This window comes from Gymnoscopelus braueri (genome assembly GCF_963280865.1).
Source record: "Gymnoscopelus braueri genome assembly, chromosome: 6".
In the NCBI taxonomy this organism is placed as follows: domain Eukaryota; kingdom Metazoa; phylum Chordata; class Actinopteri; order Myctophiformes; family Myctophidae; genus Gymnoscopelus; species Gymnoscopelus braueri.
In genome coordinates, this window is record NC_137607.1 from 6,193,981 (window position 1) to 6,217,453 (window position 23,473).

The following is a 23,473-nucleotide window of genomic DNA, read 5'->3' on the forward strand; positions in this document are numbered from 1 at the left end:
AAGTGACTGGCTATGTTGTGTTTTACTACATTTTCATACAAATACATTTTGACTAGTAAAGAACAAAAAATATATATATATAAAAATACATAAATACATCAAATTTAAAAAAAAAAGTATTTTCGTCTTCGTAGAAGGGTGCCCACAATGTTAGGTGCCCACTCTTCCTGTATTAGGCATACGTAGTTTTAATATGTGGTTTTAATCCCTAAATCATGCTGGTAGACTAGCTGTAGTATACAACCCTCGTAGACGTATTTATGATTCTGACGTCTTCAATCTACGAGAGTTGTAGGGTTCACGTCCCATGGAGACCTGGACTTTCTGCACTATGCCCCGTAGACACTCCAAACATGTACAAATGTGAAAATAAAGGTGCTTAACCCCAAGCCCCAAATGTTAACTGGCTCTACGGGGTAGTAGTTTAATGTAATAATCCATATCTTTCAATGAAGAAGTGTTTTAATGCCGTCTGTGGCCGAACGCCATTTTTTCACCCTCGTTTACTTCCTGTTTACATTTAATGTAATTCCGGGTTCCACCGGATGCGCCCCGTCACTACCCGTCACTACCGCCCATTGGGAACTTCCGACAGAATCGGCCACAGACGGCATTAAAACACTTATTTATTGAAAGATATGGATTATTACATTAAACTACTACCCCGTAGAGCCAGTTAACATTTGGGGCTTGGGGTTAAGCACCTTATTTTCACATTTGTACATGTTTGGAGTGTCTACGGGGCATAGTGCAGAAAGTCCCTGTGTCCATGGGGGGTGAACCCTACAACTCTCGTAGATTGAAGACGTCAGAATCATAAATACGTCTACGAGGGTTGTATACTACAGCTACTGGTAGACATACTATAATATATTATTGAAACAGGCTATTCCAGAAACAGCTGGAATTTTACCATTGCATAACAGGGACAGATCGAACTTCTGATAGTTTTCTATTAGTTTTCCCATGAGTTGGCGTCTCGTTATTACGTTTTATTACGAGCTCTGTTGCGATTATTATAAGAATTATTATAACAATAACGCACATTTTAAAATGCATGGTATAAAATGCAAAGTGTCTCGAGTACGACTACAACAACAACTCTAAAGGAAGGTGCATTTTAAGTTTTTACAAAAGAAAACACTTAGATAAATAGTTTGGAATTGACGATGGCTAAAAACTAATCTGTTAAGAACTCTCCTTAACATCTCCTGAGCTGTAGGTGGCAGCAGCGACACGGCAGAGACGCTTTATGTTCCATAGAAGAAAAAACTTCCACCCTCACCGGAAGTGTTTTGTTGTTGCTAATGGCTGCAGCAAAACTACATGCTGTTCAGTGAAATGTGACTTATTGCTGCAGGTTTACAGGTTAGTGCCTTTTTCTTTTGTCAATTTAAGAGCAGGTAGTTGCCAGTTCTACCCTGCGTTACACCAGGGATTCTCAACCTTTTCAAGCCGTGACCCCCCCCCAAAATAATCATATTTGAACTGGGGACCCTTCAAAAATAATCATATTTGAGTACCAGTAACCTGTAAGCTGATTGTATGACGTTCTGTATAGTAGTGTGTATATATGTCATCATGATTTGTGTGCATGGGGATCTCATCTTAAACAAGCTTAGTGCTTTATGAGTCTTCCAGTTTAGTAGACCTTGTATTGTGAATTTGTACTTCCATGTACTGATGTTCTCATGTCTTACTAAATAAAGTACATCAATCAATCAATCAATCAATCAATCAGTTGAGGCATTACATTTAGTTTGACTCTGATCCACAGATAAATATTGTGAAAATAGCAGATCTACAAGCTCACAACGCCTCGCATTGCGATGTGTTTGACCAGTTTGTATAGTATAGTTTGTCGATTACTTTTGATGCAGTAATGGTCTTCTTCTCTTCTTTCTTTTTTCTCTTTTTTTTCTTCTTAAAAGTCCTTAAATTGTCACTTCACTGTCATCTGTTACATAGTGTTATTGGTCAGCCGTTGACATGGTAACCCTGTTACAGACATGTTACATGGTATGTTATTAGTGGTTGCTATGGTAACCCTGTCCTGGGTATTTAAGTCACCTATTAGGTGTGTGATTGTCATTATAACTTCACTTCCTCAGCAAAGCATTTGCTCATACACGCCTTGTCTTGTGTGTACTCGTGTGTGAGACTAATAATTGACATTTTGTCCATCTAAACCGACTGTTACCGTCTCAGAGGCTTCACTTCAGGATGCAGAGCGTCCAAAGCAGCCGTCCTCTCTTCGGCGGAGCGCTGTCGGCCGCCCTGCCGCGCGGCGCGACGGACATCAGCGAGCTGAGGGAGATCCCGGACAACCAGGAGGTGTTCGCCCACCGTCACACCGACCAGAGCCTCATCGTGGAGGTCCTGGAGTTCCAGGAGCAGGTGCAGGACCAAGACGCCGCCAAGTACCATTTCGAGGACATCGCGGGAAGCAACAAAGCGCTGGGCCCCGGGGCCTTGGAGGTGACCGGCGTCGTGGCCCTCCCCGGGTCCGAACTGTCCATGTCACAGTGCCGCTCCGCCTGGATGCTGACCGGAACGCAGGCCGTGGCTAAATTCAACGAAGCGGCCCGGAACACGGTGACCCTTCATCTGGGCCTGTTCCGGCTGCCTCAGTTCGCCACGGACCTCGTGGTGACGTTCAATGACCCTCTGAGCATCAGCCCGGACAGCAGCAGTGCCGCCGGAACGGGGAAACAATCTACAGAAGCCTGGACGGTGCAGGACTTCCATCGCTTATTGCAGTCTCTCACGTTGCACGACCCAGGACTGTTTGGTTAGAGCGGGGTGGTCTTAAACCCTTTTCCACGTGTGCCAAAAAGGAGTAAAATGTGGTGTCTTTAATGACCCCAGGGGCCAGGGCTAATTAAAATATAACAGTATACTTGTACTTTTAGGTTCTCATCTGTCAATACATTTCGGTTTGTGAGTGACAAGTTATGTACTTGTTGTAGCCAAATATACATCTTATAGTGAGAATATGGCCGATGACATAGGTGAGGTTCGGAAATACAGCACTGATCGCACTGGCCAATACAAACCACTAGGCGAGTGCGCTCCGCTGCGCGATTTCCGAACGCACCCATAATAACTTTTTAAAAATACATTGGGGGGGAAAACCTGACTGAAATGTTATTTTCACCTTGATGATCAATTGTTGTGAAGTCATTGCTTTGTTGGGAGATCAGTGTCTCGAGCCAGAATGTTGTCTCCCTGTCTCTCCAGCTCTTTAGTAAACCAAAAATTAATTTTCTGGTTGAGAAACCACTTTCACCCAATCGGCAGAGAGAACTTAGCCTGGTAAACCACCCCCCCCCCCTCCGGAAATCTCGAATGAGATTTCCAGAGGGGGGGGTGGTTTACCAGGCTAGAGAGAACTCATACAGGATACAGAATAAAAAAGTGAAATTGGAAGAAAGAAATGAGGAGACAAAATTGGACCTGGAACACAATACAATTAAAGTTGATCAATGCCCTTCGTGGGGTTCTCTCTTGATTGGATGAAATTGGTAACTCACCTGAAATTTTATTTTCTGTTTCTTAGGGTGCGTTCGGAAATTGCGCACCGGAGCGCACTCGCCTATTAGTTTGTATTGGCCAGTGCGCTCAGTGCTGTATTTCCGAACGCACCCTTAAAGAGAAGGGGAGACACCTGTTATTGGACAAACAATCTATAGCAGGGGTTTTCAACCGGTGGTCCGTGGACCACTGGTGGTCCGTGGAGGTATTGCAGGTGGTCCCTGGCCATGCATTAAAAAATAAAGAAATTAAAACTTATTTTTTTTACTTTTAATAACTTACAGGAGTTCTTACTGTATTGTATGTGTGATATGACATGTGAGCTTACCATAATCACAGTAATCCTTAATCATATTCCATAGTATTCAAACAAAATCACTGTATTTTATTAGATATTATATTGATATTATAGCTATTTTCTCCAGCTCCCTGTGGTGCATGAACCCCACCCACCACTATTGTGTGGGGTGGGTCTATGATGGACCCACCACGCACAATAGTGGTGGTCCCCAGGTTGCTCTTAGTCAGGATGGTGGTCCCTGGGTCAAAATCAGTTGAAAACCCCTGATCTATAGCAATGATTATTACTATCGTAATATAGAACTTTTTAACAGAACACTTGTTTTTAACTATAAAATATCACCTACAGCCCCCTTTTAAAGGTTACTATACTCCTAATCTTCAGATCATAATGTGATGTTTGATAGTGATGAGAACAGGGAAGAGGCACATGGTCTTGGTACAAAGTAAAAGCCAGACATAAAAGGTGAACTGACATCCCATGTATTGCTTCCATCTGGAGCAATAAAATGAACGAACACACTAGTCACGAAGCCACTGATGTCTTCAGCAAGACCTTGGCTTTGCTCATAAAGAGTGGAAATTGAGATGTTGAATCTCAGTAGGATTATGGATTGACCAGGAATATGGTCAACTGACTCCATCATTCAGTTCAATGGCCTCATGTTGGAATAGTAATAATCAGTTCTTCTAAGTCTAACCTTGGAGAGACACCAAGAGTAATTCAGAATTTATGGAAATGTTAAACAAAGAAAATGACCCTCATTTATAGCCTCTTTGAAGATTTAGCAAACCCTCTTAGATTTAGAAATACATGAAACAGAGCCCCTCGTATCCATGGCTACGTGTGCTCTTATTAAAGGAAACGAAAGAAAGGCAACACATGCTCAAGGTTTTAACTGAAGGCTATATATGCAGTAAGACTTGTCACGGCATACTGTGACAAGTCTTTTACTATAGTCCAGCTCAGGTAAAGCTTAGATAACAAATAAGGGGCAACATCAAACCCTTTCCATCCCCTGGTGAGATAATAATGGCACAAGATCTCATAAAGACAAGGAATCCTTTCCTCTCAGTAATCCCAGCATAGCCACATCCCTTCATTAGAGACAATACCATGATCATAATGGAAGTAATTGGGCTTTTTCCATATAATCTACCTCGGATAAACATGTTGCTTGTTGTTTTTGTCTGTTTCTCTGAAGGTGAGGGTTTGGGGACATCAGTAGTTCTATAATACCAGGAGAGGTTTCATAAATACATTTCTTAAACGTTCAGGGCCTGGGACCCTGATATGTTGCTGAGGCTGCATGATATAATAGTAGCTAATTTTTTATCATAATTTTGCAATTTACATGTGTGTTAAGTTTTCATCTTAAAGGTTCTTTAAGTTTTCTGGGTCTCAAGACCAAAAAAGTATGAAGTGATCCAGCAACAAACTGTATGAGGTACTAGTTTAAGCAGAAATTATATACTTTACACCCTGAGGGTATGACAAATGATTACATATATGTGGTGTAGGGGTATTGGGTAAGATGATGAATTAATAGGCAGAAAATGTGTGTCAGATGTCATCTTCGGGTGTGATAGGTGAGGTTTTTAGTAGTAGTTTTATATTCTGATAGTAATCATTGTATTGTATTTGTTTAGTAGCAGGGGTCTCTCCAGCTCTTTAATAAACAGAAAATATATCTTCAGGCGGGTTGCCAATTTCTTGTGTGAATGTTTACCATGTTAAACACCAGACGTGATGTTTACTCTCAGAAGAGTTAGCCTACTAACACGACTTTTGGAGCACGTGGTATCGGAACTATTCAAGGTGTCCCATGACTGTAACTGATGATGTCACTAGAAGAGAAACCCCCTGAATGGAACAATCACAATGAGTTGTCTTGTGAAGTCAAGTCTTTTTTTTAATTAATAGATTCAGATTCACTTTATTGTCACTTGGATGCACTGTTTAGGTGTTGAAAACTTACGCTCGGAAGCTCCAATAATAATAAAAACAATGAAAACATGATAAAACAACCTAAAACACTCAACAATAAATAAACACAGGCAAGAATATCAGTCAAGGAAAGTGTATAGTGCAGAGTACAGTTATTGCACATCAACTTTTCACTGTCATTTAACAGTCTGATAGCCTGTGGGGAAAAAAACTGTTCCTCAGCCTGCTAGTGCGTGCTAAGAGGATCTTGTATCCCGTCACCCTTTTAGACTTAGGCAGAAGATTTGTGGTGTCCACCAAATACATAAACATAAACAGTGACCTTTGCTGACCCAGGGGTCACATCAGTCTGGGGGAGGTTTTGCAGGATGTCATCATATGAGGTGACTTTGAACTCTGGTGACCTCAGATCAGGATTAGCCTCATGAAGACCATGGAGGCTCCCTGATAAACACAGATTTGTTCTATCTCCTTACAGAAACTAACCCCTGTATCGGGTTTTGATCATTGAGTAACAGTGCTTATGCAAAGTCATTATTACAAGTACAGCCTCCTATGAAAAAATGGTCCAGCTATTTAATGATACCATTACACTTACATTTTCCTAACATAGTTTGACACTTTGGCAGCGTTATTAATAGAGCTCATTCATATTGTGAATGTTTTTAATAATAGTCAAATTCTCTAAAGATTTAAAAGCTTCTCATAGACTTAGGGGAGTGTAGATTTGAAGCAGATACCGTTCATGATTGTGTTGTACAAATAATTGAAAATAGAGGGAATTTGGAATAGAATACAGCTGAACAGAAAAAGGGCTTCAAGGGAGAAGGGTTGAGAGAAGGAATGTAAATACATATATCACTGTCTGCCAGTATACTGTAAGGGAATTGTAATTCTTCGAGTGTCATTACCTATTTGTATATACACTGTATATTAGTTTGAGTGTTTGCTGATGGCTCTGTTTGTGCGATGATCTGCTGTTACTTCCACTTACCCTCAAAGGACAAAGTGTACATGTGTGCATTCTTGCTCCTTCCGTACATCTGGGAGGCATCAGTCACAGGTGCTGGCACAGTTCCTGCTCTGAGACACCCTCCTCCCCCAGGGTAGTTTAAAAAAAAAAAAACAGACTCCCCAGCTATAATCTCTGTACAGAACAATCCAGAACCCCTCTTCCTCCTCCCACCACTCGTTCTCTAACCCATTAAGACTTGAAGCCGATTCTACAAAATGTCTTCTAAATCCCAACAGTATTCTGAAAAACGTATGTTTCTGTATCAGTGGTGCTCAAACTTTTTCATGTCAAGGACCCCTAAAATGATATTTATTTGGCCGCAGACCCCCATCTCAAAATATGCTGTTTCAGGGACCCCCCAGAAGCAAAGATTTGAGTTAAAAATGTTCGCTTTAAAAGAATATAAATATTAATTTTAACATTTTGTCGATTTTTCAAAAATAGCAGATCTACAAGCTCATAGTGCAGCACTCGGTGCCGCGCTATGAGCTTGTATATCTGCTATTTTTTAATAGCCAAAGTGTAAAATAATGCTTTTTAGCTCAAATTAAAAAAATTACACAGATGCGTCCCAGGTCTTAATGGACTAAACCCCTCGTCCTGTCCTCTCACACTCCCACCGTACTCTTGTCACCCCCAGGAGCCGGTCTCAGCCCAAGTGCTGTCTGTCTGCTGCTCTCATCAGGGCCCTGGGAGCCCGTCCTAATTTATTATGCGCTCCTCCAAGTCATTCGCTGGCAGTACTTGGAAGAAAAAAATCAAAACGGCCACTGACTGCGTCTTTTCCACTCTTTCTTTTCCACAATTTCCACTCTTTCCATGTTATCTGGAAGACATCCTGATTTCCGTTCAGCTAAAACTGTAATATACGTATACCAAAAGAAGACACATTTTAGTTAGTTAACAAAAGGTTTATTTAAAAACAAAATAGGCATTAGATACCGTACAGCACCTTTCGTGGAGCAGACTCCCCAAGCATGTTACCATAGACCAGGGGTCTTCAACAGGGGGTCCGGGACCCCTACGGGGGTCCCCAGAATTACTACAGGGGGTCCGCCAAATCTTTGTGTGATATGATTTTTATGTTTTACCTTAACCACTTGAACCCTTGCATCCCTTTTCCTGAGGAGAACTTTAGCCAAAAATAGCAGATCTACAAGCTCACAACGGCGTTGTGAGCTTGTAGATCGGCTATTTTTCAGCAAAGAGGTGTAGGTGTAGAGGGAAAAAAAGAGCAGACCAAGTAAACAAAGAAAGTTTAATCTGAAACAAAATGTTATACAATATAGAGGAGGGGGGTCCCTGCTTCATCTCTCTCTCAGCTAGGGGGTCCTTGGCCTGAAAAACGTTGAAGACCCCTGCCACAGACACTCAGAATTTATAAAATGCACAACCAACCTACGGTATGTGAATGAATGAGGTATGTTTACCCCCCTGTAATGATTGAAGGTTTGACCCATTTAGCTCCAGAGCCTGTCTCCGATTGGCTCAATCTTCCTGCTTCTTCTTCAGCTTCTGCTTCTTCTTCTGTGGCGTGTCGTTGCTTAACTTAGAGAAGTGTTCAGACATGGCCGCCAGCGCCCGGTAGCGGTGAGAGATCGTGTTCTTCACGTCTTTAGGCAGCTCAGCATAGCTGCAGATGAAAAGGGGAGAAACACTGTAAATTGTATACTGGATATACAAATGGAAAACACAAGCAATGAACAATCCCTGTTGCAAATGCGTAGCAGTGTTAATTTCGTCGACTAAAACTATGACGAAAAAATGTTCTTCGACTACCTTTTTTCCACTGACAAAAACTAGATAAAAACAGAACAAAAACTAAGCTATGATGACTAAAACTAGACTAAATATATTGACAATTTCGTCAACAAATATAAACTAGACTAAAATGTTAGTGAGGGACTAGTGGAGAAGAGATCCAGTAGAACTAAAGGTCATTTTATGCTTGGTTGTGTTCGGGTGTTGAGCTCTGAAAATAGCAGATCTACAAGCTCACAACGCGTCGCGCTGCGACACGTTGTGAGCTTGTAGATCGGCTATTTTCAGCATGCAACCAAGTGTATAATCATCCATTACGACGCCATCAAGGCACCGCCAACATACATTTTAGTCGACTAAATCAACTGTAGATTTAGTCGACTATAATCGTATGATATTTAGTCCACTAAAACTAGACAAAAAACTAAAACATTTCAGATGACTAAAATATGACTAAAACTAAATGGAATTTTATTCAAAAGGCTATGACTAAAACTAAATCAGAATTTACTGTCAAAATCAACACTGATGCATAGACCTTGAATACATGGCTGGTTAACATTTGGCGCCCTCTTGTGATATTACTGGGACGTGCAACATCCTCGCTTACGTTTTGTCATAACCTTCGGGTTGGAAACAGGGGTCCCATCCAAAGTCTCTAGGACCTCTGGGATCCACGATAGACCCCTAGAAATACCAAAACAAAAATGTGTGAATATGAGGAAAAAAAGGTTAAAGACAAATAAAGAGAGAGGGACGGGCATAGGGAGATTTTGACCTCTGTTATCCCTCTGAAGAGCTGTACTGGCTCATTTTTCCCAGCAGTGAAGGCGAAGGTGCAGAGAGCCCAGGCCGATTTGTCTTCAAACCCAGCCAGGAGCTTGTACAAACCTGGAAAAACACAATTACAACTCATATTAACATTTAGATATACAACCGTGGTTATGTTTGATAAGAGCAGTGTTGATTTTGACAGCACATTTTGATTTAGTTTTAGTCATAGTCTTCCAAAATCCATTTAGTTTTAGTCATATTTTAGTCATTTGAAATGTTTTAGTTTTAGTGGACTAAATATCATAAGATTATAGTCGACTAAATCTACAGTTGATTTAGTCAAATAAAATGTATGTTGGCGGTGCCTTGATGGCGTCGTAATGCCTAATTTTACACTTTGTTGCATGCTGAAAATAGCCGATCTACAAGCTCACAACGCGTCGCAGCGCGACGCGTTGTGAGCTTGTAGATCTGCTATTTTCAGACCACAACAACCTAGTTCTACTGGATCTCTTCTCCACTCGTCCCTCCCTATAACATTTTAGTCTAGTTTTTATTTGTTGACGAAATTGTCAATATAATTAGTCATAGTTTTAGACATCATACAGCCTTTTTATTTCGTTTTTGTCAGTGAAAAAAGGTAATCGACCAACATTTTTCGTCATTGTTTTAGTCGACAAAATCAACACTGGATATATTTACATCTTACCTTCTGGCTTCAGTTTATCAAGGAACCATTTTCTGCAAAAAAAAAATGAGACAACCTATTATAGTCTCTCATGAATTCACAACCGCAAACAAAAAGGAATAAAATACAATAATTGAATAGATGGTACACTGACATGTAAGGCCCAGGCAGACCCCCCAGGGCTCTGAAACACAGGCAGGTGTCCTCCACTATCACCGGCCCATCAATCTGAAGGATTCATATATCATTATTAACCCATTAAGACCTGAGGCCGAGAAAAATGTCGTCTAAATCCAGTATTCTAACAAAATATTTTGTTACAGGGACCCCCAGAAACAAAGATTTGAGTTAAAAATGTTCACTTTAAAAAGGATATATACAGTATATTCAAAGACTTGCACACATTTTTCAAAAATGTCAGATCTACAAGCTCATAGCACGGCACAAAGTGACACGCTAAGAGCTTGTAGATCTGCTATTTTTGGAAGATCGTGACACACACTCATATATACAGTATAGATATAGCTAGAATCTAAATGACACAGATGCTTTTCCGGTTTTAATGGGAAGTGATCATATATATTGCCCCATACCTGACATGCTGCCTCTTTACACTTCTGTATAGAGATCTCATCTGGCTCTCCCTGGTATTCAGGCACTGGATGAGAACATGTTCAAGTAAGCAATCATAGCCATCCATCACTACGACTATCAGTAAATGCATTTATCCATCACCATTATGTATACTATTACTTACAGTCAATCTTCTTGGATATGAGTTTGTAAGGAAACTTGTCTCCCAAGATCTGAATAACCTGAAAGAATGACATGTAAAATGTAGGGTGAATATTTTCCATGTGATATCTAAGGATTGTTTGGAAAACGAGGAAGGAGAAGACGGGTTTACAGTAGCCCTAGAATGGCTGATATTACATAGGCTTACAAAATACATAGCCATAGAACACGTGGCATTCTAATTTGTAGCGCTAATCCATGTGTGGTTGAGTCAGTGGTAACTGTAATCATACCAATTTATGTGCCTGTATCGTGCAGTGGCTTCCCCAGGAATTACATTTAGGGCAGGCGAGAATTCATTTTTGCATAATCCAGCCCCCCCCCTTACTGTACATATGTCTTATTTTACATTTCTAAACTGTTTATATGATGTTCTGCATAGCAGTGTATATCTGTCTGTCATTTTATGTGCACTATGAATTGAGTACATAAGGTCCCCACTCCCCCCCCCCAAAAAAAATACCCCAAAGGAGTGGGGAGCATATCATTTTTTAAAATCCTATTATTAGTAAATACAAGTTTTCTGCTAGAACTTTCAAATGGATATGATAGGACCTGACCCCCAAATCGCAGTAACAAATACACACGAAGCACTACATCAGAGGTCTTCAACAGGGGGTCCGCGACCCCTAGGGGGTCCGCGGAGGTACTGCAGGGGGTCCGCGAAATTGTTTGATTTAAAAAAAATAGTTTAAAAACGTTTTGTTATTTTTTTTTCAAAAATGTCTCTGTCTTTAAACATAACATGACATATTTGAATAGCTTAGTATTGAATGCACAATAACATGGTATGTTTTAGCTCAATAAAGAACCTCTCACTCCGCTATACAGCTCCGAGATGAGGTTCTAGGTGGTTACGTTCCAGAATCGGGTGAACGTCCGCCAAGGCTCCGCTGTTTACCCTTTTGTATATGTTGTATCCCAAAACTAATGATAGATTCCAAGCCGCACGGATGTTTAAAGTTTGGAACGGAGCATAATATTTTAGGTCCGAAGCGAAACTACCCGTTTAAATCGCTTATTTAGTCAGTCTGTGGCCATGTTTCCCATTCAACCCGGAAAACCCCCCTACGTCCGCTGCCAGTACTGCTCCCGGTTTGGCTACAATGGGAAACATGGCCACAGGCTGACTAAATAAGCGATTTAAACGGGTAGTTTCGCTTCGGACCTAAAATATTATGCTCCGTTCCAAACTTTAAACATCCGTGCGGCTTGGAATCTACCATTAGTTTTGGGATACAACATATACAAAAGGGTAAACAGCGGAGCCTTGGCGGACGTTCACCCGATTCTGGAAGGTAACCACCTAGAACCTCATCTCGGAGCTGTATAGCGGAGTGAGAGGTTCTTTATTGAGCTAGGTATGTTTATACATATTTTGTAGAGAAAGAAAAGGTCTTTTGCACACCTACTGGGACAACCTGTGGGTATGAGCAGGCTCCAGGCAACCATTTGTTCATGTTTATACATATAAAACACAATTGTATACATAAATATACAATATATGTGGTGGCCTACCCCCTACCCTACGAGGTAGGGGGTCCCTGCTCCATCACCCCATCAGTTTGGGGGTCCCTGGTCTGAAAAGGTTGAAGACCCCTGCACTACATAGTTAGCGTTATATTAGCTGTAGTATACAACCCTCGTAGACGTATTTATGATTCTGACGTTTTCAATCTACGAGAGTTGTAGGGTGCACTTCCCATAGTGACCTGGACTTTCTGCACTATGCCCCGTAGACACTCCAAACATTGTACAAAATGAAAATAAAGGCGCTTACCGCCGAGCCCCAAATGTTAACTGGGTCTACGGGGTAGTAGTGTAATGTAATAATCCATATCTTTCAATAAAGAAGTGTTTTAATGCCGTCTGTGGCCGAACGCCATTTTTTCACCCTCGTTTACTTCCTGTTTACATTTAGTGCAATTCCGGGTTTCACCGGATGCGCCCCCTCACTTCCCGTCACTACCGCCCATTGGGAACTTCCGACAGAATCGGCCACAGACGGCATTAAAACACTTCTTTATTGAAAGATGTGGATTATTACATTACACTACTACCCCGTAGACCCAGTTAACATTTGGGGCTCAGCGGTAAGCACCTTTATTTTCATTTTGTACAATGTTTGGAGTGTCTACGGGGCATAGTGCAGAAAGTCCAGGTCACTATGGGAAGTGCACCCTACAACTCTCGTAGATTGAAAACGTCAGAATCATAAATACGTCTACGAGGGTTGTATACTACAGCTAGCATTATATAGTAGTACACCATTGAAAGTAATAGCTGAAAACCTCTCAAGGTGGCGCCACCTGCCCATTGAACTCAATGGACGGGGGGCGGGGCGGTCACTCATTCTAAATACAAGCAATCAATGTATGAATGGATGGATGGATTTACATTCAGACATTCTAGGTTTGCAATGCTATTTACCAGCAGCAAGCATAGAAGGAAACAGTCGGATTCTGGACAAACGTTAAATGCTCGAATCCATGACACTTACCTATTTAGAATGAATGAATAATATGAATATGATGATAACACGAATACAAATACAAATACAATCTTACCTCTTCAAGTTTCTTGGCGTTTCCAGTCACGAAAACCACAGACCTCCCTGCAGGAACAGCCATGCTGACTGTCTTCTCTTCAAGGAACTTACATTCCTCCTCGACTTTCTTCAGGAACATTTACAGAGGCGGACCACCAGACTTTTCCGGCGAAAACACTTCCGGCAGGGTTGCCATGTCCGCTTATTATAAGCGACTTTGGGCTTCTTTTTCCTGTAAAGTTGCTTGTAAATATTGGTAGTTGTGGCGCGGGTTGTGGTTTTTTGGGCTTGCTTCCTAATGTTGTTAAAGGTTTACCAGGCTAGTTTAATCCAGTAGTTCTTAAACATTTGCGTGAATTGCAACGCGTTGTGAGCTTGTAGATCGGCTATTTCTAATCGCTTCTTTTTGCCTTGTTTTCATAGACCTGGTTGCTTATTTTATCTCTCGCAAACAAACTGGCAACTCTAGTGTCGGTCCCTCTATTTCCTCCGGTGTGAAACCAAGGAATGTGTTGTGAAACGGGAGAGCCAAACAAACACAGAGGAGTGAGTGAACGTGATACGAAAGTCTGTGTTATAATGTAATAAGTTTGCAGTAAAACAAACCTTTGTGTAACTTGTGTCTGAGATTGTCTTTGCACGACCGTCTCCATAATATTCAAGACTGCTGGGCTGCTTGAAGTGAAAAAGGTTGTGTATTACAATTGAATATTCATGAAGTGCTCTGTGATACATACAGTATCTTGACCAGTTGACAAGCTGTTAACCAAATAAGTGAATCCTTCCTTAATGTCTGTTATTGTTGAAGTTGAGTGTAAGAGGAGTTTCTCCTCTTAATGAATCCTAAACTCATTTAATCATTCCAGATTCTGTGGAGTCCAGACTTCAGCTGCAGAATGAACATTCCAGACCCATCCAGACCCGTTTCAGTGAAACAGGAGGAACATGAAGACCAGCCAGACCTCAGTAAAGCCGCTTTTCCATCACAGCTTAAGCACGACACTGTCCAGTACAGTCCAGAACCGCACCGCACCGCTTCAAAATGTCTTGCGTTTCCATTGCACAAAATTCCCCACTCGCAAAATCCCCACCCTCCCCTCCCCTCCCCTCCCCTCCCCTCCCGAAGGAAATCAACGCCCCTTTCTTTAACACACCAACTTAGCCTCAGGCTACAGGGTTAGCCTAAATGCTAGCGTGCTTCCTCAGAGCTAGTTTGGCTCTTAAGTTATTATTTGGCCATGTTCACCCTGACTTTAATCTTCGCTATTGTTGGGAAGACCTGTGTGGTGTCTAAACACGTTGCCATCACTTATATAAAAAACATTATTAGCGTGTATCGTCGCACATTCATTGTTGCCAGGTTTAGCAGAAAAAAATAAGCAATCAGGTCTATGAAAACAATCCCAAAGAAGCGACTATCTACGGCTATTTGAAAATAGCAGATCTACAAACTCACAACGCGTAGCGATGCGACGCATTGTGAGTGTGTGCATCTGCTATTTAAAAAATATATTTACATATATAATGTTGACAAATACATATTAATTTGGGGGTCCTTGACATGAAAATGTTTAAGAACCACTGGTTTCAACAACATATGGAAACAAGCCCCAAATAATCAACTACATTTTAGAAACAAGCAGTGGTGGAAAAAGTACTCAAATGTTTTACTTAAGTAAAAGTATCAATACTGCAATGTAGAAGCATCTACAAGTGAAAGTCTGGAATTACTTGAGTAAAAGTACAAAAACTATTGGTATCAAAATGTACTTAAGGTACCAAAAGTAAGTACTAAAATGTTTGAAAATAGCAGATCTACAATGATGCGATGCGTTGTGAGCTTGTAGATCGGCTATTTTCAAATAGCCTAGGTATAAAATAGGGCTTAAGTGGTTAATGTATGTTTTATAATGTAATCATTTATATCTGAAAAGTAACTAGTAACTAATACGTTTTCAGATAATTGTAGTGGAGTAAAAGTACTACCAATATTTACAAGCAACTTTACAGAAACATAAGCCCAATGTCGCTTATAATAAGTGGACATGGCAACACTGCTACCGTAGTGTTTACATTTTACAGAGACCTGAGTGGACAGACACAGCTGTGAGCCGACCAATCAGTAGCAGTCACAGCTTTAGCCCCGCTCAGCCCAGCTCAGACCTACCCAAGACTGGGTACTTTTTAGGCACCAGTTTAGTACCACTTACACACCACTCTACCCACTTCATTGTAGTGGAAACCGTTGCTGTGGTGGGCGGTGTGGGGTTGGGCTAGGTAAGTCCATGTATATGGAAAGCCGCCTTAAGTGTCACTGTCTGTCTCTCTCTTTCTTCCCCTTTTCTAGCTTCAAGGTGTTTATTGTCAGTTGTCACATAAACATACAATACAGTTGCTAGCTGCCACTATAGGCAGTGACATTATTGTGCAAAATAGCCCAGAAAGGTAATGGTAGTAATATGAATTGAACACAAAAGATAAACACACATTTGCAGTAGGATGTTTTATTTAGAATTTGGTCGGTTATGTACATCCATAGCCTGGACTAGCCGCAAGCAACTCTTAGATTCTATTTTTGGGCGGAGAAACCGCCCCTATAAGTGAGATTTGGAAAAATGTACAAATATCTTGCGCTGTGATCTGGGCCCAGGAAATTTGTACAATTATCCTGCGCTGTGATTGGCCAATCACAGTCTATTCAGGACTGTGAATAATAATAAGAAACCATAACTTGAAAAAAAACATAAATTGGTTTTTTTCAAGTTATGGTTCCGTCCATCATAAAGAGTGTTTCAATAAATGTATTTATTTTTTGTACATGATTGGTTGACTCCATTCAGTATTGTGATTAGCTAGCAAGACACCGCCCACTTCACACAGGGTGTGATTTTTTAATATCTGGAATCTCCTTTCGTCCATACATGGACATGTTTTGTACCTGTTTTCTCCATACATGGGCATGCCCCCTTTGCCCTTAGGCCCCAGCCATAAAAGTCTGTCCCCCGTTCGTCCATACATGGACATGTTTTGTACCTGTTTTCTCCATACATGGGCATGCCCCCTTTGCCCTTAGGCCCCAGCCATAAAAGTCTGTCCCCCTTTCGTCCATACATGGGCATACACAGGCTGACACGTCATGTGAAGTCCGGCTTATAAAAGTCTGTCCCCCTTTCGTCCATACATGGGCATAGACACAGGCTGACACGTCATGTGAAGTCCGGCCATTCAGATTAAGCTCAGGCACTGGCATGAGTAAATAGGCATAGGGGACTATTCATGACATCACTGTTATGTCACAAGTACAAAGACAGATGCTATATATACTGTAAGACACAAAGCTTACAATTAGATCAATGACTAACCTTCAATTTCTAATATCCAGAAATAAGTACGTTAAGTTAAGCTCATCAACTACTGGACTCCCCCATAGGTTCTCGAAACCTATCAAACGAAGACCGGCCTGCCTCACCTTCAGGTTCCCCCCTAACAGTATAATCGAACAAAGTTTGATGTTTTAGCAGATTCCCAGAGGTTTGCTGGTCTAGCCTATACACAAATCTACAACCAAATACCCCTATACATAAAATGCTCCACACCAAATGCCTAAAATGATATATGCTTTTCGAAGTGGTTTGTAGGTGTGTTGCGTACTGGGAATTTATTCTGGGTCTGGCAGAACCAGGTCTCCTTTCAGGGTTTCATATGACCCTGTTATAGCGCCACCAGGAGGCCGATTTTAGCAAAACATTTTTTTTCAACACACACACACACACACACACACACACACACACACACACACACACACACACAGGTACACAGTATCTCTATAGTCATTAAACGATTTTTTTCATATTCCATCCTCCTGATTTGTTAAGATTGGCTTCCGAAGTTTGCAGGAGTGCTCCGTTTTGAACAAAATGCCTCAAATCATGAACACAGTGTGCAATTTCCGCACACACATTTCAAACATTCTACATTTGCATGCACATACATTCGCACTAGGCCAAGGAACAAATGCCACTTGAATTTTCAAATCAGCCTCATGGTGGCGCTATAACAGGCCCCTTATACCTATAACTGCACCGATCTGTGTAAACATTAACCTAGTTTTAACTTTTTTTTTATATTTCTCTCCTGTAGTCAAGTGATCAAGACGGATCCGTCAGATTTTTCATATTCCGTCCTGATTGTCTCGGGGTGCACTTTTTCTAGTTTCTTCCCGGTTTCCCGGTCTTGTGTTGTGAGCAAGGGGCCAGCTTCCGAGTTGTAAATTGAGGCTATAAAGGAAGAGACGGTTCACATGAATGGCCTGTAGTCTCACTTGATTTCATTACCTTAATAAACATTGTCATAAATACTATGCTTTCAATTGCTAGTTTAAAGTCTTCTTTCAATCACCATGATATGCGTTTTGGTAAATTATGGTCCCATTTATTTTAAAATTGATGATAAAGTCAATTTATTTACTGTAGGAGGGGCGTGGCTACCTTGTGATGATTTGATTGACAAGTTACACAACCAATAGCATTCATTCCCCACCCCCCGGCTCTGGTCCCTAACCTGACTCCGCCAGATGGGGGCGGTATTGACTTCACAGGTTCTTAACCCTTTAAGACCTGAAGCCTACATGTCTCCTAAATCCCAACAATTTTCTGAAAAACGTATGTTTCTATATCAGTGGTGCTCAATCTTTTTCATGTCAAGGACCCTCAAAATGATATGTATTTGGCCGCGGACCCCCATCAAAAATATTTTATTCCAGAGACCCCCAGAAGCAAAGATTTGAGTTAAAAATGTTCGCTTTAAAAATATATATATTCAAAGATTTGCACACATTTTCACGATTTTTCAAAAATAGCAGATCTACAAGCTCGTAGCGCGGCACTCGGTTCCGCGCTATGAGCTTGTATATCTGCTATTTTTGAATAGCCCAAAGTGTAAAATAATGCTTTTTAGCTCAAATCTAAAAATGACACAGTTCCAGGTCTTAATGGGTTAATACAGCTTCCATCTTAGATCGCTCAGAGAGCACTCCGGTCTGGTCCCAACCAATAGCATTAATTTCCGAGTGCATAGGACATCCATCCATGACTTTGTCAATAGTGTGATATCTTGAGGTGGGCAGTCGTCCCCCACCGACTTTGGAGCCATTAGTTTCTCTGATGATGGTCCATATGCTTCACGTGCCTCATTTCTCTCATTTGTCTGTAGTACCTGATTGACTTGCTCATCCCTCCCTGTCAATAACCCCCAATATAAGTAACACCTCCACCGGTCTCTCTGTGTGTCTCCTCTACCAGGTTCCGGCCCACCCAGATAAAGGCCGAGAAGGAGACCAAGCTAAAGTTCTTCTTCTTCAAGGATACAAAGGACCAGATTCAAAATGTTTCAAGAATATATAAGTATGATTTTTTTAAATATATGTATATATATATATTTGCATTTATTATCGGGTATCGGTCTTGAGAAGTAGGAAGTTATCTATACTGGTATCGGTTTCAAAAAAACAATATCATGCACCTCCTATGCACCTAATTATTTTCATATCCACCTAGAGATAAGCAAATGTCTGTACAGAAAGTGGTAAAGGACAGCCAGACATCGTACAGAAGCACACCTGACAGCAACTTGAAACCAACGATGATGGTCTCCTATATCACAGAGACAACCGCCTCTGATGACTGGAACTCAGTGAAGATCCAGCGGCTGTCCTCGGCTCTCAGTATGGACTCCAGCAGCCTGGGTAAAGACTCTAATGTCGGGTCTGTAGGTAGCAGGGACTCCCAGTCCTCCTCGTCCGCCCAAGATGGACTCTACACCGAAGGACTAAAAAATGTGGAGCAGGAGCTTCCAGCGGAATCTCCTGCCGAACGTCCTGTGGACAACATCCCTCCCCCGTGGGCCTGGGGAGGCCCACGGGGGAGGGATGACAAAGCCTCCTCCGACACAGTGGACAGCAGCAGCCAGCCGCCTAGAGTGGTATCCCCTGAAGTCTACAGTGTCTCGGCTGCCAGCGCAACGTCTAATACTGCAGCAGTACTGGCTGTCAAGGGGAGGCAGAGCATGTGGGACTACACTGACATGTACCCGTCCAGCCTGTCGGTCACGACCCGTCACTGCAGCGTGCGCGACTTGGCCACCCCGGCTGCCCCCACGGACGTAGGAGAAGCAAAAAGTTGGATGTGGCGGCGGCGAAACGCGGCGGCGAAACGCACCCGGTAAAGGGCACTTAAGTCTTTCTCTCCTGTCTCATGTTTTGTAGATTAACCGTCTTTTTTTGCTCACAAAAATAAAACTGAGCTCTTCTGTGATATTTCCGTATATGCTGTAGTATTAAAGCTAGATAGGTATTCTGTACGTATATTTTTCAACTGGAGACATGGTCCTAAAGTCATCTTTTTAATAACTTTATATGTTCCTTTCTACATTTCTTTGAATGACACCTAAAATTTTGTAACGGAGCCCTTTTTGTCTGGTAATTATAGGTAAATATTGTTTTCCCCATTTTCACAAAATCTGTGACTTTGTCAATAGTATGGTATCTTGAGGTGGGCAATCGTCCCCCACCGACTCTGGAGCCATTTGTTTATCTGATGATGGTCCATAGCTGCACGTGCCTCATTTCTCCCATGTGTCTGAAGTACCTGATTGACTTGCTCATCCCTCCCTGCAGTCAATAAACCCAAAATACAGTAAGTAACCCCTCCACCGGTCTCTATCTGTGTCTTCTCTACCAGGTTCATGCCTACCCAGAATAAGACCAAGGAGACCAAGCTAGAGTTCTTTGGCTTCGAGGATAAGGAGGACCACAGCAGTAGCTACAAAATCAAGTACTTTGGCTTTGACGACCTGAGTGAGAGTGACAGCAATGATGAGAGCACCCAAGCCAAGGAGAAGAAGGAGGCAGCGGCGGTGCTGGGCACCAGCATGGACAGCCCCCAGACCAGCAGCAACACAGGTGTGCCACTTTCTCTGCCACGTAGACACGATTCACATGACACGAGTAAACCACAACAGTAATTCAGCAAATACCATTTTTGCCAGACCCAGGGGGTCGGCCTACATGAGGCTTTGTCTGTCCCCCTTTCGTCCATACATGGGCATAAAAGGGACCGGTCTGTCCCTTTCGTCCATACATGGGCATAAAAGGGACCGGTCTGTCCCTTTTGTCCATACATGGGCATAAAAGAGGTTTGTAGGTGTGTTACGTACTAGGAATTTATTCTGGGTCTGGCAGAACCAGGTCTCCTGGTCTTGTTTTCATACTGGTTGAAAGCACAAGTTAAAGTAAAATGTAATTAATTGAGCAGCGCTACTTTCATCACTCTTATCACTGAGAGGTCAAATAAAGGCGGATTATGTGATCAAATATGACCTTTTTCAGGTAGGTGATACATTTTCAGCCAATCAGGAGAGAGTACCCATTTATCAGCTTCATTTGTATAGTGTTCCAGTTCCAATTTTGTCAAATTGGTATCCCGACCTGAAAATGCATGTTCTGTTTAATAAAGAGCTAGAGAGACATGGAGACTCCTGTTACTGAATAAATACTCTTTATAGCAAGTATTTAATAACACTTTTTAAACAACAATTTTAAACAAAGAAAATCACTCGCCCTACCTTTTTTAATAAAAAAATAAAAGGAAAAATAATAAATAAAAAACACTTGAACAAATTCAAACTATAACAGAATTAGTTCAAATTAAATAAATTAGTTCAAATTAAATAAACTATTAGAAAAATAGAGATCAGTTCAGCAACATGGTTTGGAACTCTTTGTCCTGAAAGGCAGCAGCCCCCAGAAGGCTCAAAACAATTTGCAGTTGTTCGCTCAGTACATGAAGGCTGCCTTTACATTTGCATGTCTGAGGGAAATAATGCACCGTGTGCACATATCAGCAGCTATAGCAGTGGGGGCCATATTGTTGTGCCACAGATAGAAAACCCATTCATTTTGTCTGATAAATTGAATATTAAATCAAGCAACTTCAAAACTGTTGACTGTCATGTTTTTTTTCTGCTCCTAGACATCCTGCACATGGTTGTGTGTAAAGAGGAGGTTTCTCCTGAACAGGAGCAGAGTCCCAGTCTGCTCCAGGAGGAACCAGAGCCTCCACACATTAAAGAGGAACAGGAGGAGCCACTTCAAAGACCAGAGGAGCCTGATGGGTCAATGTTGACATTACTAGCAGTGAAAAGTGAAGTTGACGATGAAGACATCTCTTCACACTGCTATGAAGTTGAAGTCGAGCTTGAATCTGACACTGAAGTCACTGAAGACGGTGATGATTTGGAGGAGACCAGTGGAGGTCAGTCAGTGTTAAACATAGGTACAGCTCTCCATCCACCAGCACACCTGCAGCAATGCAGCAAATATTAAATACAGCACCTTAAAAACTTTCTGGGGTGCACACAAAAGCCTGATTAAACATGTGTGGGGGGAAACTGGGAGTTGGAATAATGACTAAATTAGGAGAATAAAAGAGAAATAATTATATTAAACATGTTATATAAACATAGTGCTCCCAAACAAGGGACTTGTTTGATGATGGAAGCTTTTCAAGTTGTACCTGTACCCACCATCTTTAACCTGTCTCCCCCCTTCTCTCTTCTTCTCTCTCTCCCCCACTCTCTCTCCACTTATCTTTCTCTCCTCTCTCAGGAGTGAGGTCCCATTCTTCCCAGATTCAGTCCTTCTATTGTCCTGAGTGTCCATCCGCCTTCACATCTCAGATCTACCTCCATGAACACATAAGGCGGAATAGACACAAAAAAAGAGAGAAAAACCATCACTGCACGCAGTGTCATAAACGTTTTGAGGTGCCATGTGCCCTCAAGATACACCGGCGTGTCCGCCATGGAGAGAAACTAAAACCGTTCCACTGTAAAGATTGTGGCATCGGGCATCTGGGATACCGGACACTTGCCCAGTCGGCCGAACCATTAGCCCATTAAGACCTGGAACGCATCTGTGTCACGTTTTGATTTGAGCTAAAAAGCATTATTTTACACGTTGGCTATTCAAAAATAGCAGATATACAAGCTCATAGCGCGGCACCGAGTGCCACGCTATGAGCTTGTAGATCTGCTATTTTTGAAAAATTGTGAAAATGTGTGCAAATCTTTGAATATGTATTGTTTTCAAGCAAACATTTTTAACTCAAATCTTTGCTTCTGGGGGGTCCTTGAACAAAATATTTTGAGATGGGGGTCCGCGGCCAAATACATATAAATTTGGGGGTCCTTGACATGGAAAAGTTTGAGCACCACTGATATAGAAACATACGTTTTTTTTTTCAGGATACTGTTGGGATTTAGAAGACATTTTGTAGAATCGGCTTCAGGTCTTAAAGGGTTAACTCATTGACTGCCATTGCCGAGTACACTCGTCAGTTGACCCGAGGCTCGCACTGCCATTGATGAGTTGTGTGTTTTCAGTGGTTTTCCCGCTAGATGGCGCTGTTCGCTAACCTGGGAGTCACCATTTGGCCTTTTCTCTGAAAAAATTGCCTTTTCTCTGTTTGTTGCTTTTTGGCGAAAACAACCTACTTTCAACTGCCCATAACTATGGAACGGATGATCGCAGCTGCACGCTTTTTCCCCTCCCAAAGAGACTCGGATACTTCTTTTAATGCGATCAGGGGATCGATCATACTGGAGATAAATATTCTATGATTTTTTTTAAGGTTTGTAAAAAAACGCTCGAAATCGCTGGCAAAGGGCAGCTATAGACCATGTTTTAACTCTTGCAGTTAAAGAGTTAATGGTGGTCCGCAAATTGTAAAACTTATTTTATTCAGGCTATTCAGACAATCACCTGATTGGCCCACTGGCTTGTCTATCATCCGAATCACAGGTCCCCAAGTGGCCCCGGAGTCCCACCCAAACACATAACAGCTGATCTACAAGCCCACAACGCGTCGCTACCTCGTCACGTTGACGAAACATAAATAAAGGAATGCGTCGGTCAGTACACTTGGCAGAGAGAGAGAGAGAGAGAGACAGCGAGAATATGATGGGACTTGTAGAACGACAGTTTAACACGTGAAGAAGGTGATGTGGTGAGATATTATTATACAGTATGCCTTCATGCTTTCTATCACAAAATGG

The 23,473-nt window shown here is 41.7% G+C and overlaps 3 protein-coding genes across 6 annotated transcripts; 2 read left to right on the top strand and 1 right to left on the bottom strand.

Moving 5' to 3' along the window:
* The first annotated feature begins 1,292 nt into the window (after positions 1 to 1,292).
* On the top strand, positions 1,293 to 2,897 carry rangrf (RAN guanine nucleotide release factor). 2 transcript variants are annotated; one of them, XM_080430902.1, is made up of 2 exons: positions 1,293 to 1,368; positions 2,209 to 2,897. In XM_080430902.1, exon 2 carries the CDS (start codon positions 2,224 to 2,226, stop codon positions 2,794 to 2,796), a length of 573 nt encoding a protein of 190 aa, XP_080287028.1. In that variant the 5' UTR covers positions 1,293 to 1,368; positions 2,209 to 2,223; the 3' UTR covers positions 2,797 to 2,897. The 2 variants fall into 2 exon arrangements, with proteins under 2 accessions (XP_080287028.1, XP_080287029.1); XM_080430903.1 differs by having other exon boundaries at positions 1,323 to 1,360; positions 2,223 to 2,897.
* Positions 2,898 to 8,041: 5,144 nt separating this feature from the next.
* itpa (inosine triphosphatase (nucleoside triphosphate pyrophosphatase)) lies at positions 8,042 to 13,474 on the bottom strand. The gene is made up of 8 exons (XM_080431107.1): positions 13,383 to 13,474; positions 10,778 to 10,835; positions 10,614 to 10,678; positions 10,175 to 10,248; positions 10,042 to 10,073; positions 9,337 to 9,449; positions 9,169 to 9,245; positions 8,042 to 8,430 (listed from the first exon to the last, which is right to left on the bottom strand). The coding sequence occupies exons 1-8, from the start codon at positions 13,443 to 13,445 to the stop codon at positions 8,286 to 8,288; spliced, it is 627 nt and encodes a 208-aa protein (XP_080287233.1). The 5' UTR covers positions 13,446 to 13,474; the 3' UTR covers positions 8,042 to 8,285.
* A 393-nt stretch (positions 13,475 to 13,867) lies between these two features.
* LOC308087198 (uncharacterized protein) lies at positions 13,868 to 22,375 on the top strand. 3 transcript variants are annotated; one of them, XM_080430915.1, is made up of 7 exons: positions 13,868 to 13,909; positions 14,230 to 14,329; positions 18,664 to 18,765; positions 18,919 to 19,581; positions 20,101 to 20,321; positions 21,391 to 21,693; positions 22,026 to 22,375. In XM_080430915.1, exons 4-7 carry the CDS (start codon positions 18,929 to 18,931, stop codon positions 22,316 to 22,318), a joined length of 1,470 nt encoding a protein of 489 aa, XP_080287041.1. In that variant the 5' UTR covers positions 13,868 to 13,909; positions 14,230 to 14,329; positions 18,664 to 18,765; positions 18,919 to 18,928; the 3' UTR covers positions 22,319 to 22,375. The 3 variants fall into 3 exon arrangements, with proteins under 3 accessions (XP_080287041.1, XP_080287040.1, XP_080287042.1); XM_080430914.1 differs by lacking the exon at positions 13,868 to 13,909 and adding an exon at positions 13,925 to 14,053; XM_080430916.1 differs by lacking the exon at positions 13,868 to 13,909 and adding an exon at positions 13,925 to 14,053 and having other exon boundaries at positions 21,391 to 21,672.
* The last annotated feature ends 1,098 nt before the right edge of the window (positions 22,376 to 23,473 follow it).

Coding starts and splice junctions, on each gene's coding strand:
- rangrf (XM_080430902.1), top strand. CDS start 2,224: ATGCAGAGCGTCCAAAGCAGCCGTCCTCTCTTCGGCGGAGCGCTGTCG.
- itpa (XM_080431107.1), bottom strand. CDS start 13,445: ATGGCTGTTCCTGCAGGGAGGTCTGTGGTTTTCGTGACTGGAAACGCC. Junction 10,836..13,382: donor ACGCCAAGAAACTTGAAGAG/GTAAGATTGTAT, acceptor TCATTCTTTCAG/GTTATTCAGATCTTGGGAGA. Junction 9,450..10,041: donor TGATAAACTGAAGCCAGAAG/GTAAGATGTAAA, acceptor GTGTTTTTCCAG/GTTTGTACAAGCTCCTGGCT.
- LOC308087198 (XM_080430915.1), top strand. CDS start 18,929: ATGTCTGTACAGAAAGTGGTAAAGGACAGCCAGACATCGTACAGAAGC. Junction 20,322..21,390: donor CCAGACCAGCAGCAACACAG/GTGTGCCACTTT, acceptor TTCTGCTCCTAG/ACATCCTGCACATGGTTGTG. Junction 21,694..22,025: donor TCAGTCAGTGTTAAACATAG/GTACAGCTCTCC, acceptor CTCCTCTCTCAG/GAGTGAGGTCCCATTCTTCC.